The 14,390-nt window shown below is 43.0% G+C and overlaps 2 protein-coding genes across 2 annotated transcripts; both read right to left on the bottom strand.

Annotated features, from left to right (window-relative positions):
• Window positions 1-404: 404 nt before the first annotated feature.
• LOC115674448 (calcium uptake protein, mitochondrial) lies at window positions 405-6,012 on the bottom strand. Its single transcript, XM_030596841.2, has 7 exons — window positions 5,475-6,012; window positions 5,066-5,133; window positions 3,162-3,385; window positions 2,993-3,076; window positions 2,394-2,607; window positions 1,553-1,849; window positions 405-1,064 (listed from the first exon to the last, which is right to left on the bottom strand). The coding sequence occupies exons 1-7, from the start codon at window positions 5,890-5,892 to the stop codon at window positions 849-851; spliced, it is 1,521 nt and encodes a 506-aa protein (XP_030452701.2). The 5' UTR covers window positions 5,893-6,012; the 3' UTR covers window positions 405-848.
• A 3,755-nt stretch (window positions 6,013-9,767) lies between these two features.
• LOC115674251 (uncharacterized) lies at window positions 9,768-10,804 on the bottom strand. Its single transcript, XM_030596595.2, has one exon. The coding sequence runs from the start codon at window positions 10,711-10,713 to the stop codon at window positions 10,018-10,020; it is 696 nt and encodes a 231-aa protein (XP_030452455.1). The 5' UTR covers window positions 10,714-10,804; the 3' UTR covers window positions 9,768-10,017.
• Window positions 10,805-14,390: the final 3,586 nt, after the last annotated feature.

Here is a 14,390-nt window from a genome sequence, read left to right on the forward strand (position 1 = left end):
GTCTAATGTCTCCATAAAGATATTATTAAAAAGTTAAGAAAAATATCACCACGGCAGAAACTAGAGATCAAACATGGACAACAAGCCATTCCATCGAATATCAAATTTGAAAAGTGCCCCCTCGAACAGTTGTTAAACCTTATTAAACATTGTTTGGGGATTTAAGATTTACTATTTGAAATAAATGATCTGACTAAAATGGGTAACTCTTCTATTTTCAATGTCTTAGAAAGTGTTAATTCCTCTTTTATTAAACTTAACGAGTACCTTAGGAAGACTGATTAACAATATCCCTCTACGAAAGCCAAAATCTTAGCACATGTTCACTGAATGCTTGCATCACAAGAAATGAAGAATTCTCCAATCACATCAAGAGAAAAGCGGCATATATCCAACATGACGGCTCACAGGACCGCATCTATTTCAATGCTCACTCCAAAGTTTGCGAAGCCAATGAGCTCGAATAATCCGTGTAATGTCCGAAGCCATACTCGATTATTTTTCTGTACATTTGTAGTGAACCATACCGCTTTGCTGTTATAAGCCAGGGTAAACAAGCCGGCTATGATTGATTAAACATCGGCTAGTGCCCGGTGAGAGCCTCTTCTCTGTTATTTTTGACACCCCCAGTGGTTCCAATGTGAAGCTATTGCTTGCCTCCATCAGTACCTCGCTGCTAGGCAACACTCTTCGGCATCAGATCACTGGAGTTGCTAAGCAGTTCGAGATTCATCACCAATCCCGAGAGGAGTCATGGGATCATTGAATCTCACCAACACTTCCAGCAATCAAGACCACAGAGAAGTCGTCGCGGAAGATTATACGGGACCATGCACCTGAGATAAGACTCAAGAAAGCAAGCGCTCGATTGTGTACTTGTTTCCACAATTGTGGCAACAAGACAGCAATCCCATGAGACCATCGCCCTCGGGATTTGCAATGTCCTTTTCTCGTCTGCGAAGGACTCTAACAAATTCCTTCGAACTTAAGTTTCCATCCTGATTGAAGTCGAATATGTGGAATATGACCTCGACGACATTATCCGTGAGCGAGATACCACAGACCTGGAATTGAGTCAAAATTCCCACCAAACAATTTAGAAAGGATTCATTGCAGATAGTAACAACAAAAGGAGTCACGTGGAGTAGGAGAAGCAAGCATTCATTCACCATTTCCATGGAAAATCTAAAGGTTTGCACTACAAAATTGCCGAATCACATAGCACAACAACATTGATGAAATCGAATTCGTTCTCTCAGTGTTGTTTGGTAAGAATGTGAATCCATGTTTGTAAACCAAAACCATTTCCATCAAATTGCGTGTGCTGGCATCATGTTATAAGTTAAAGCTATGATATCTGCTAATGTGCTACAAGCTACGGCATCTGCTAGTCCTGAATGCTAAAATTACACAACAAAAGAGACTCCCCATGCAAAATAGGTAGATAGCTTAACTGGCTTTTAAAGTGCAAAGATTTATCTATTGTTAACGTATCCATTCATACCATGAATAAAACATGTGTTAAGGTATGGAGAAGAGACAGATGTCTTACCTGAGATGCAGCTCGCTGAAAGTCTTTTCTTGTGAGCAAACCACTTACTTCTCCGTAACTGAAAAGGGCCAAGGAAAATGGCTGCAATTTTTTGCGTAGCTCTGCAAAGTTCTTAAATTCCTCTAGTGAAATATGCACATTTGTAAGATGTGGTTCTTTGTCTAATCGATCAACTCGATCCAGCAAACGGTGCAAATGCTTCATGTCAGCAGAAGCAACCATGGACAATGCAAAATCTTTAGCAGATATAGTCCCCCTTTGTTTGTAGTCATAATGAGCGAACTCCAAATTAAGCATCTATAAGATGGAGATAGATTGCTCATATTAGCAAATGTAAACCAAAGTGAATCGAAGCCGGCGAAAGAAAATCAGCTAGTTTACTTCTGATCTAAGCAGGTTCCATTTAACCTAAAGTAAAGAGAGAGAGAAAGGATCAAGGCCGTCTCCTTACAAAAAACCAATAATGTGATACAAAAATTTAACGAAGGATAGTGAAAGCATTGATGAACAACCAACTGGTCTTGTTAAGCTTATTTATCCACGATGTGCTCTACCTGCTTAAGATTATGGTATTAACCTTGCAATTGGAAAAAGAACAAAGATCAACAAGCAGAAACGTTCTATCTGGGCCACTTTGAAACCTTGATTTCTGATGGTAAAAAATAAGGCATTACACATGAGATGAGCTAATTATAAGGGACAAGAGAACCACGGCACATATCAAAAGTAACAAAAGTTCCTCAATTCATAATCAATTAAGTGAAGAAGAAAGCTTGATAACAATTCAAGTATCAGATTCCGAGTGTCCACAGTGTTGAGAATATTGGAAGTGCCGAGTTACCTCATCATGCAAATCTCTCATGAACTGGACAAATTTATCATGCCGAAGACATGCCTTCCCATCTGTGCCAAAGAAGTACTCAACCAGGCCACCATCTTCAACAGAGCCACTAACTTTTAATCCAGTTCGACGTCCATCCCTATGGCGTGCCCCATGTCTGTTGTGAGCCCGCATGAGAGACATCACTTTCTTAAATTCTTGCTTGTCTATCTCCCTGTGGAATGATAAAGTTACCAGCAGTTGATAGAACCAGCAACAAGAAATTTATAGAAAGATAGGCAGTGGCACATAAGGGAGTTCATTCACATTTAAAAGCAACACATATAAAAGCAATCGCACCACAAATTCCCAGAGTTTAAATATTGTAGTTGCAGATTAAGAATAACCGAGTATTTGAGCATTAAACTATGACATTTGTGAATATGAACAAATATGTCCAGAGAGTTAAGAAACGATGCTTACAAGTCAAACTTGACTATGAATAATACAACATATTTATGAGTCAGTATCCAGAAAGTAGAAGCAGTAAAAAATTAATGTTTACAAACAACAGACTTGTGGGAATAGGCACAGGAAAGAAAAGGATGCTGTATACAAACCCGTTATTGTCTATGTCAAACATTTTGAATGCGACTGAGAAGCTTGATTCTGGGATACCGAGTAGCGTTACAAAAAATATGTACCTGGTAAAAGTACACGGAACAAAATTATATTCCTGAAAGCAAATAAGATGTAACAGAAAAAATCAACGTAAGTGGTGCAACTAACTCTTTAAACGATATTAGTCCATCATTGTTCACATCAAAAAGCATAAAGAACTCTGATGGACCGCATCGTAGCTCCCCAGGATTCCTCTCTCCAATCAAATACCCATCTCGAACCAGGTCGGATTCAGAAGGAGGGAAAACAGGAACAACTGCACGCATCAAATCTGCTGGTTTCATGAGTATTTCTCCTTCTGGGGTTCGGAAAGATGCAAAATATTCAAAAACCTACGTGAAAAAGGCCAGCACACTTTAATTGTCAAATCGACATCCCTTGACAATGACATTTAAACATAAGCTCTGAAACTATGGATTTTATGCATAGACTAGTGACGCATTCAAGACCCCAAATCTAAAGAATTTATCGGCCCTATTCTCCAAAATGTAAGATCAAGGCCGTATATAGTAGCGAATAGCTGCAAATTTAGCTATTTAACAAGGATTTTGATAAAAGTGTCCCCAGCAACCAATTAAGGAAACTTCACAGTCCAATACACTGTCTGTCCTTATGTTCTGTGCAACCACTATATTTAACCAGTGCCCGGAGGGCACTCGTTAACAAGATCCATTTTATAAACTTGGATCCAGCATCATGATGTTAAAGTTGATTTCATTTCACATCACCGAGAAGCTATAAAAGGAAACCAAGATAACATAACTGCTATGAGTTAAGCCATAATAGTGCAGTGTGAGACAAAAATAGGAAGATGGTAAAATCATGTGCAAGCAACAGTAGTTTTCCCATTTCAATCTAATCAACCCGAATAGCATTACTTTTCTACACGTTAAAACAAATTTATAAGCTAAGGTAAATCCTGACTCTCCTGATGCAGTCGTTAGTTTCTTGTGCATTAAGAATTTAAACAGCCATAAGGTTCTGCCTTATACCATGTATTTTCAGCTAGATGGTTGTGTAGCCTTTATCTTCATTAAAATTCCGACATTTTCTTTTTTCCTTCATGACTTGTTTTCTTAACAATCATGAGAATACTGACTGATCTTAAATGCCTACTAGTGAAATAAAACCCTGTGACAGAATGTGTAAAGAAGCATGACAAGCACAAGCAGATTGTCAAAATAAGGCCTACACGATGTAAGAACATTTATCTAGATAGCTAACATCAGCCAAATGCTATAAACCCATGCTCTTAACTATTTAACTAGGTTCTCAAAATTTCAAGAAGCTCTCATCCTAGAGTGACCAAATAAACACACTCCTATGGTTCACAGTGATTACAGTCTGGACTAACCCAAGAGGAACTGACTTTTGTGTGTAGATTAAGTACCCAACACCTACACCACGAATAATCCAATCTTTGGGCCATCAGTGACTGACCATCCAAGCTTCACGCCTTTAGTGATGCATATGTTTGATGGGTCACAGTTGTCGACACAAGGAACTTTGCACATGATAAAAATAAAAACTTAACCAAAAAAAAAGGAATCAGCGACAAATAATTATCAACGATAATTAAGTTTCCAGCAATGGAGATCTTATCAGAAGATATCACGCGGCTGTAAAAACACTTTCATGGACGCCAAACAGCATAAATGACTTTGATAATGTCCACTTGATAGTACATATCATAATCACGACTAGCCTTTCGTAAAACTACCATGCCTATCTAGATGATCCGTGAAATTATCCCATAGAAACCAAATAACTATAGTTGTCTAAAAGAACAATGCATAAACAAATAAATAAATAAGCACAACATGCGCATTAGATTCAGCTCAAAGAAACATACACGACCGTGTTAAAGATTTTCCTTAACCAGGTTTCTCTTCTCTTAGCAGTTTGTAATAAGTGCCATAGAGTAATTATACACTCAAAGCTAGAAAAATTGGGATTTGGAAAAATTACAGTGCAACCAGTGAAAACGCGCATAATCAAGACAGAAGCATCACCTTCTCAGGAGGACTTCGCAGTCGAATTCGCTTCTCATAGTTGAAGAAGACCTTCCTCCTATACGCATCTGCACCACGGAATTAAACAAGAGGCCGCACAATCAACACATAAATTTCATTATGGACACGGAAATTGCAGATGCGAATTTTTATATTACGCATTATATTTCCAAGCTCAAAGGTCGAAACATGCTCTCCAATTCCTGCTTATCAAACCAGGTTGATGAAGGAAATAATCTTGTGCCTGAAGATCAATCAAGCTAAAAACAAAACTACCCTTAGCTGAATCAATTAGTTCAACTCTCCTATCCGGGGTTTGAAATCCACTGTTAGCTCAAAACTTTTACAAATTCCACTCAAACCGCGAGGATTAAGCTATCGGACGCTCAACAGTTAACAAAACGCGTACCTCCAAAGAGATACTTGGGGCTGTAATCGGGCAAAGACAGTTTCCGGAACAGCGAGCGCGACCAGCGACCGTCGACCGCAGATTCAGCCGCGGCCGCCGCCGACGAGTCGGCGAAGGCCACGAGCGGCTTCAGACCGCCGTCGCCGCCCTCGGAAGCGCAGCGCCAGTACGCGATCCCGAGGCCGGAGCCCAGGGCGACGCTGGAGAGGAGCTGCAGGAGCGTGCCGGAGGCGAGGCCTCGGCGCCGATCATCAGCCTCAGCCTCAGCCGCCGCCGCCGCGGCGACGGCGGTGGGGATCGTCGGCGGCGGCGGCGGCGGTTGGGCCGAGGCGGAGCGGGCTGAGAGGCGGCGGCGGAGGAGGGCGGCGGCGGGGGAGGAGGGCGGAGCACGGTGGTGGAAGGATCGCGAGGCGAGCATAGTGAGAGACTGAGATGGCGATGGCGGGCGGAGAGAGGGAGGGGATAAGGCGGGGTCGTTTAGATCGAGACGAGTAAGATGACTTTTAGGTACGGGGATCGACGGGTTGACTTTTGACCGGTCGGGCTTCCTTCCTTCTCCTTTTTTTTTGTCCATGACTAGAGGTGAAAAGAACTAGGATATATGAATTTTCGAAAACGCGTTTTTTGGCAAAATCGAGGAAAAAAGTATTTTTTCCATCTTTGAAAATATCGTTCGAGTTTGAAATAATATTATTATTTTGTAATTTAGTCAAAGCCTCGAGTCTTGCGGAATTTATAAAATGTCAAGGCGCGTGAGCCGTGGGTTTTCGATAAAGTAGGAAAAAAAGTGAGAAATGGAAGTCGGTCCAGTCGGGATAACGGAAATTTTCTGGGAGTTTGTATTATTTGTAAAGTCGAAATGATAAAAGTAGAAAAAGAAAGAACATTGTCTCTTTGCCTGGAAAGTCGAAACAAAAAGGGATAACGATATAAACGGTTTTTGAATTTTGGCTCAACGTGCAATTTGGTCCATGAACTTTTAATTTATTCAATATAGTCCCTGAATTTTATATTACTGTTCAATGTGGTCCATGAATTTTTATGCTGTTCAATGTCATCTCTGAACTTTTGGTACATGTTCAATTCGATCCATAAATTATATGAAAATATTCAATGTAATCCCTGAATTTGAATTAATTGAAAGGACTGCATTGAACATTTTCATGTAGTTCGGGGACTGAATTGAATATGTACCAAAAGTTTATGGATGACATTGAACAAATTAAAAGTTCAGGAACCACATTACACATTTGGTTAAAGTTCAGGGACCACATTGAACAAATTAAAAGTTTATGGACCAAATTACACATTAGGTCAAAGTTCAGAGACTGTTTGTGTCATTTTCCCAAACAAAAAACTACTGAACCCACGATTATCGTTGTCGGATCGTTTTTCATTTTATGCTTGATTATTCGATTAAAGTATAGCGACGTTTCTCTTCTAAAACGAGTCTATCACTGAATCTATCGATACAACAGATATCGAGCGATTTGATCGATTATCGCTCATTATATTTTGTCTATCAAAAGACATGGTTCTTTTTATACTAAATCGTGTCGTATATTAGATTAATGACATTTTTGAGATAATATAAAGTAAAACCCGTGAAATTACAACCCAATCATACATACGTCGGCACGCGGACTTTCCTTTGTACATTTAAATGCGGAACCTTTTAAGACAAGTAACGTGCCGCAGCATCTCATGTCGTGCTCATAACACGTACTAGAAATCCAATATATTTTACTTTCGAAAATGAAGCTCACCGAGAACTCCTAATTTTGGCAATCGTTTTTAATGTGCCCGAAATTCCAAGCTTAATATGGCCAAAATTTACTAAATCAGATTCAATTCTCGAGTCACAATTTTCGAATTTGAGATTCCGATTCACCATTCACACCTTGATCTAATAATCATGTCCGGATTGAATTGATCAAAAACGGGGAAAATTGTCCAAAAAGTCATAAATTTATTGCACTTTTACCAATTCAGTTATAAACCTTTCGATTTTGGTAATTGAGTCCTAACCCTTTTCACATTTTACCAATTGAGTTCATTCGGCTAATTTTGACCGAAATTCGCTGACATAGATGCTAGCCGTCTTACGTGCCACGTCCGGCAACGACGCTGAAGTTGAGAATTTTTAATAATTTTTTTATTATTTTTTTCTATTTTTTTTCCTTTTTTCTTCCTCTTTTACCAGTGGCCCGCCACCAGCCATGATGATGGGTGGGCGGGTTGGCCTCACCTGAGCGAGGGTCACCATGCCTACCATAGGCGAGACCTGGCTAGGCGAGGGCGAAAGTGATGCTTAGCGAGGCCGCCCTAGCTTGGGCGAGAGCCGACCTCGCTGGGGCTCGCCCTCACCCAGGCGAGGCAACGAGGCCAACCCTCGCCTAAGCTAGGGTGGCCTTGCCAGCCACGCTAGTTCTTGGCGAGGGTCCCCTTGCCAAGGCTCACCCTTGCTCAGCAGGGGACGACGACCCTCGCCTAGGTGAGGCCAGCCAGCTCAATCATCGCCTGTGGTCAGTCACCGGCAAAAGTAAGAAGAAAGAAAAAAGAAAGAAGGAAAAGAAAAAAATCGAAAAAAATATTAAAAATATTATTAAAAATGGCTACTTCGGCACCAGTCGTGCCATTTAGGATGCCCGACATCCACGTCAACGAATTCCTCTCAAAATTGGTCGGATAAATTCAATTGGCAAAATTAAAAAAAATTTAGAATTAAATTGGCAAAAGTGCAATAGATTTAGGACTTTTTGGACAATTTGACCACCAAAAGCGAGAAGATTCGGTTCCGTTCGTTCGGGTTTCCAAATCCCTATCGCAATTTTCCATCCATACTTAGTCCAACCCCCCACGATATCAGTATCTAGAATCATTTTCAATTAGTCCGTCATGTCACGAGGGTATCGTGTATTCCTCCAATTCAAAGCTGTGGAATGTCTATTTCTAGATGTTCAACGCAACATCAACAATTCAAAATGGGTCATAAGATTCGTTAGCACGATAGGCCCGATCGAAGGAGGTCAACGGCCAGCCACGGACGGGGGGCCCCCGGGGGCCATGGAGATCGGAGCCGCACCTTTCGACCGAGGTCACTAGCGGGGCCAACGGTCATTGGGTCCCAATCGTGCCCCGCATTCCCCCGCGCCAATCACTGACCATTCCCCACCGCTCCCCACCTTCATGCCTTTCCCACCTTTGCCGCTTCCACGCTTTCGAATTCCTAATGCCTAGTCAAATCATGTCTTGAAGCACTGACCCGAACAAAAGAATAGCATGATCTGAAAGTCACTCTTCCAAACTTGCCCTATAGAACAACGTCCCATCGTGATTTCATCTCCGCCGTACGTTCCAATGGCCGTGATCAATAATACAGTTCACAAACTTCGTAGTTCGAATTTTAATGCCAAATGTCCAGATCTTATCAAATTGAGTCTCCAAAACCACACGATCTGGAAGGATCGAGATGAATCATGGCTCCTCCCCCACAATTTACGGTCCAAAGCCCGATTTTTCCTATCTTTTTCCTCTCGATTTGGTTAATATCTACGATGGACCCTCATATCGTGCGGAACATTCAAATATTATTCCTTTCATCGGATTAATCAAATGCCGATGCGACGCCAGCTGGCATCATTCGGGGCCTTCCAATGTCAACGAATCAGATTCAATTTATTTTGGTTTCATTATTGCCAAGTGGGGGAGGAAACTTCCCCTAGCTGTCCCCGTTTCGTCTCCTGATAATATTTTTTTTAAAAATTTAATAATTATTAAATAAATTCGGGGCCGTCATTCCAGGTGGCCTAGTTCTACGCAAATGGCATCACACCCACCTGCACCAGCAAAAAATACATTAAAAATAACGACAACAGAAACAATAATAATAATAAGCGAAATTAAATGAGGAAAAAAAAAAGGGGGAATGAATTAGTCAGCAAGCATATACGATATACCTCCCTCGAGCACCGCGACGACGACGACGGACGGAACGTTGCGGCGGCCAAGTCAACGGAGCAGGTGACGGACGGCGACGGCGACGGCAACGGCGACGGCGACGGCGAAGGTCAACGGCGACGACCCAATCAAAAGTCGTACGGTGGGCGAGACGAGACACGCGACCGAACGTCACGACTCTCCGGCCAACGGTTTCAGACCTAACGAGCTTTTTTCTTTGGCTTGCAAGTTTGGTTGGTTTAATTAGGTTAGAAGTGATCCGGATTCAGGGGTTAGAGTCGAAGTTGGCGGTTGCTTTTGGGATTCGTGAGGGGTTTGATTCACGGCAAAGGGTAAAGTCCAAAACTTTCTTCCGTCACCGGCCGTCAACGGCCGTCAAATTATTATGTACAACCAAAAGTCAGCTCTCGCGGCGAACTCCGCCGCTCCTTCGAAGCCAAATGAAGCCGCCGACGATCGATCCGTCGAGAGCCGATTCGGCGGCGGCAGCTCCTCGCGGCCGTGGTCGAGCTCGCCTGAGTTGACTCGGTCCCCGGAGCTGCACACGCGAATTTCACCAGCCGCACGCGTAAAATCAACCTGATTAGAGATCCTCCGCCGCGGCCGCCTTGGACATCGCCGAAAGCCGACTCGGCCTCGGCCGGAATGCGCCCAGCCGCCTCTGCTGGTGCGAGGACGGGCGGATCAGAGCCGTCAGGGCTCTCATCACCAGGTCCCCCTCGACGCCGCCGATGCTGACGATCCTGTTCCTCATCGCCGACCGCAGCATGATCAGCCGGTTCGGCACGAACGAGTCAGAGTGACCGCTTCCCTCTCCCCCGCCGCCGCCGCCGCCGCCGCTGCCCGAGTGCTTGTGCAAGCTGCAGCGGAACGAGCCGGGGTGCGACGTCGGCGAGCACATGCACGCCTTCCTCCCGATCGAGCTGCCGCGGCGGCTGATCACCGGATGGCGAGGCGAGACGGCGAACGACCGCTTCGGGGACACCGGGCCGTCCATGGAGAAGCGTACGGAGGACGACGAGAGCAGCTGCGGCGGCGAGGAGGAGAGGTTGACGCGGGTGGGGGAGGACGGCCGCCGGCCGAAGAAGGAGGAGGCGGACGGGGAGGACGGGGAGTAGAAGCCGGAGCTCATCGCGAAGTCGGAGGCCATCGTGGACAGCGACGAGGCCGACGACTCGATGGCCGTCGTCGCCCTGGCGGTGAGCGAGTTGAACCTGCCGGGGGAGAGGGATCGGAGCACCGGGCCGCTCGGCCGGTCGCTCCTGGAGGAGATCGCCATCGCCGCCGTAGAGAGAGAAAGCTGCGCTCTAGAGAGAGAAAGGGAGGGGAAGAGGGAGGGAGGTGGGGCCTCTCCCGTAAGGGAGGAGACTAGGAAGGTTGGTTTCGCAAACCTAGCGAAAAGCGAAGGGGGAATTTATAGGTGGGGAGTGGGTGGCGTTTCCGTAATTACGCGCAGGGGGTTAGCTTGGCCTAACCATGATTAGGAGGACCGGGGTTAAGTGGGTGGGTGCTCATCCAGGTTTCCCAACGGCTGGCTCGATGCGGGGTAGGGGCCTTCCGGAGCAAAACGACAAGAGAACGTGCCGTTTGGAGCAACTGCTTCTCGAGGCAACCTCAAAGACTGTGCCTCGTATTGGGTACTCGGACGAGGAAACGGTAATGCGTTCCGCGATCCTGTTCCCCTCCGCAATTAGAAAAAATTTAATGCTGTTTGCCTCTATCGTGCGAATTTAATTAGATCGGATCTATGTATAATCCATCCAATCAACGGTCCACGTGTCATTTATTCATTTATATATATTTAGCGGTCTTGGAATATGATTTCTGAAAAAACATTTGCTTTTATGACGAAGTTTTTCCCGGGGCAAATACACTCGATAACTCCGAGAAACTTGAAAAGTCAAAAGAAAATCAAACTAAATTTTCAAACATGTTGTATCATCATCTTACTATTCATCACCCAGTCACTTCAATATATATTAAGCGGGAGAAGAACAGTAAAAGTGCCAAAACTTGTGTACGGCGCTCATTTTAATGCCAAAAGTTTTTTTTTGTTCACTTTAGTACCAAAATTTTTGAAAAACGATCACTTAAATGCTAACTCCGATCAGTTTGGCCGGAAATCAGACGTGATATTTTTTTATTAATTTCTGAAGCTAATCTGGTTCGCCGGAGGTTTAGTCAGCATGTACACATCAAAACGACGTAGTTTAGCATGTACACTTGGATTTTTTAAATATTTTTTTCTGATTTTTTTTCCTTATTTTCTTTTTTTCTTCTCTTTCTTCTTCTTCTATCTTCGGTCACCGCCGGTGACTGGAGGCCGGCCACCAGCCGCCTGGCCTCGCCCGGACGAGGCCACCGTCGCCCTTCACAGGCGAGGCCCGGCCGACCCTTGCCTGGGCGTGGGCGGGTGAATCCCTGCGAGGGTCGGCCTCGCCTCGCCCGGAGGAAGGCGACGCCCCGCGAGGCCACCGTGGCCACGGTGTCGGCCGGCCTCGCCGGATTTGGCGAGGGTCGACCTCGCCTCGCCAGTCCGGCGAGACCGCCGTGGCCTCGCCAAGGCTCACCCGCCCTCGCCCAGGTGAGGGTCGGCCGAGCCTCGCCTGTGGCGGGCGACGGTGGCCTCGTCCGGGAGAGGCCAGGCGGCTGGCCGTGGCCGACCTCCGGTGACCGGAGGAGGAAGAAGAAGAAAAAAGAAAAGAAGGAAAAAAAATCAGAAAAAATATTTAAAACATCTAAATATACACATGGAAATGCCATGTAAACTTATTTTTTTTAAAAAAAATCCAACTAAGATTAAAATTTTAATTATAAAAGCCACGTATTAATTTGGCTGGAATTTCTCACCGTTGGCACGTAAGTGATCGTTTTTCCTCCGATTTGGCACTTAAGTGAGCCGGCGAAAACTTTTGGCACTAAAGTGAGCGTTGTACATAAGTTTTGGCACTTCTAGTGTTCTTCCCCCTATATTAAGCTATTCGATATAGTTTCTTCGCAACATTTATGTAAAAAAGCGTTGCCCGAGCCAACCCCGGCTCAGTCCAAAGATTCATACAGAAAAATTTCCATGGGCAAGTGAGAAAGTTCTTAAAGTCTGACCTTAAAGGTCCAGCCTAGATCACCTCTATTTCTTGCAACCACAACACCCACAAAACTATAGATTGTGATGGCGTTGAGGAAGCAAGCTCGGTTTTAAGATGTTGCGATTCTACGAGGTGTAAGTAATATCAAACACACAAGTTATTTACTCGGTCGTAACTGCTCCGATGTTGATCATAGTGGTACCCAATGGAGATAACAACTTGCATCATATGGCGTACTCTGCCTAGTTATCGAATTTTCTTTCTAAATAGTCGGTCCCCTCTCTCATTTTTCTTACTCGAGACGTATCTGCGACGACTTTCATTTTTTTTTTTTCGTATCAAGTCTGGCAATGCACACGCCCTTTGACTTTTTCAAAAACCCGGAATTCCCATGACCTATAAATATCGACACGTAGATTCACATGTAATATTTCATAGCACTTTAAATTGTGAGTATATATATATTTTTTATGGAATTTTGGCAAGACCTTAAAACTCTAGCCATAGAGTCAACAACACCGTCTTTCCATGAGATTAAACTTTATCACTAGCCCTATTGTTTCTTCAAAAACAATGTGAAATCCCGTGACGTTCCAATCGGTGCAATTCGGAACGCATTATGTCGACACATACCATTCATTAGATAACGACTCCGATATTAATATATTTGCTAATTCTTCGACACCGACCAATCACAACTTGAAATTCCATCTTATGCCCCTCGTTTTTGTCACGCTGCCAATTTTTTAAATTTTTTTTATTTTTTGAGTTTATACATCGTATATTCCTAAATTATTTGTCATCTACACGTAGACTGATCCATTCTTCTACGCAAACTATTAAATTTTTCCGAAACAGATAAAAAAAAATTAGGAAGTGAAAAGGGAAAATGGATATTTCTCTCTCTTTTCACTTCTTCTTCGTTGAAGAGAAGAAACAGAAAAAATAGATTAATCTTTTGATTTGAGCTCAATTTGTTCCGGAAAAAATGAATGATTCGAAAAACATTTTCCTAAAAACGATCCATTACATCAATTAAAAGAACGAATAAACGGAAAAACATTTTCGTCGTCTACGAAAATGTTTATGCATTTCTATCGATTAATTATTTCAGGCGACACAAGCAATTAATTTTAGGAAATTACTTTTTGAATCATTCATTTTTCGCGAAACAAGCGGGGTTTACTAAAAGGTCAATTTGATCGAGCTGTCACTTGTCCGAATCGCAACCCTTCATTAACCCTTTGATTATCATTTTCATTGTACTCACGAGATAAGATCACGAATGAAAAAGATGTGTGCAAAATGTATAGAAAATGGCAAGATGCCACCACGAAAGATCTTCTTCTTCAAAATCCGGGACAAGGTGTCGAAAGAACCGAGGCAAAATGATGGCAAGAGGCAATACAAAAATCACGGGCTAATGATGCTCAGAATCTAATCAGAGGTGTTAGGACAGCTGTGATGGATAAAGTGAAAGCGACTCAAGGATCTTTGCTCCATCTAATCCTCAATGTACACCAAAAAAAAAAATCGCTTCCTTTTTTTTCAATAATTAATATGAAAAAAAATATCAAATTAATACATTTATGATAAATTTAACCTTTGTTAATTTTCGTTAAATTTTACTATCAAATTACTGAGTTGGATGACACGTGACAATTAATGGGTATACCAGTTTGGGGTTTTATGTGATATTAATCCAATTTAACAAAAGTTAACGGAGGGTAAATTTTTCACAAATGTATTAATTTAAGATTTTTAGTGGTAAAAAACTTAGTTTGGGTAAAATTTGTCACAGGTGTACTGATTTATGGCTTTTGATAGTCAAAAAATTAATTTTGAATAAATTTATTACAGATATACAAGT

Source organism: Syzygium oleosum, unplaced genomic scaffold (genome assembly GCF_021117445.2).
Source record: "Syzygium oleosum isolate NSW1041296 unplaced genomic scaffold, Sole_v2.1 Sole_v2.04, whole genome shotgun sequence".
NCBI classification, from domain to species: domain Eukaryota; kingdom Viridiplantae; phylum Streptophyta; class Magnoliopsida; order Myrtales; family Myrtaceae; genus Syzygium; species Syzygium oleosum.

Coding starts and splice junctions, on each gene's coding strand:
- LOC115674251 (XM_030596595.2), bottom strand. CDS start 10,713: ATGGCGATCTCCTCCAGGAGCGACCGGCCGAGCGGCCCGGTGCTCCGA.
- LOC115674448 (XM_030596841.2), bottom strand. CDS start 5,892: ATGCTCGCCTCGCGATCCTTCCACCACCGTGCTCCGCCCTCCTCCCCC. Junction 5,134..5,474: donor CCCCAAGTATCTCTTTGGAG/GTACGCGTTTTG, acceptor TCCGTGGTGCAG/ATGCGTATAGGAGGAAGGTC. Junction 3,077..3,161: donor GGACTAATATCGTTTAAAGA/GTTAGTTGCACC, acceptor TACTTTTACCAG/GTACATATTTTTTGTAACGC.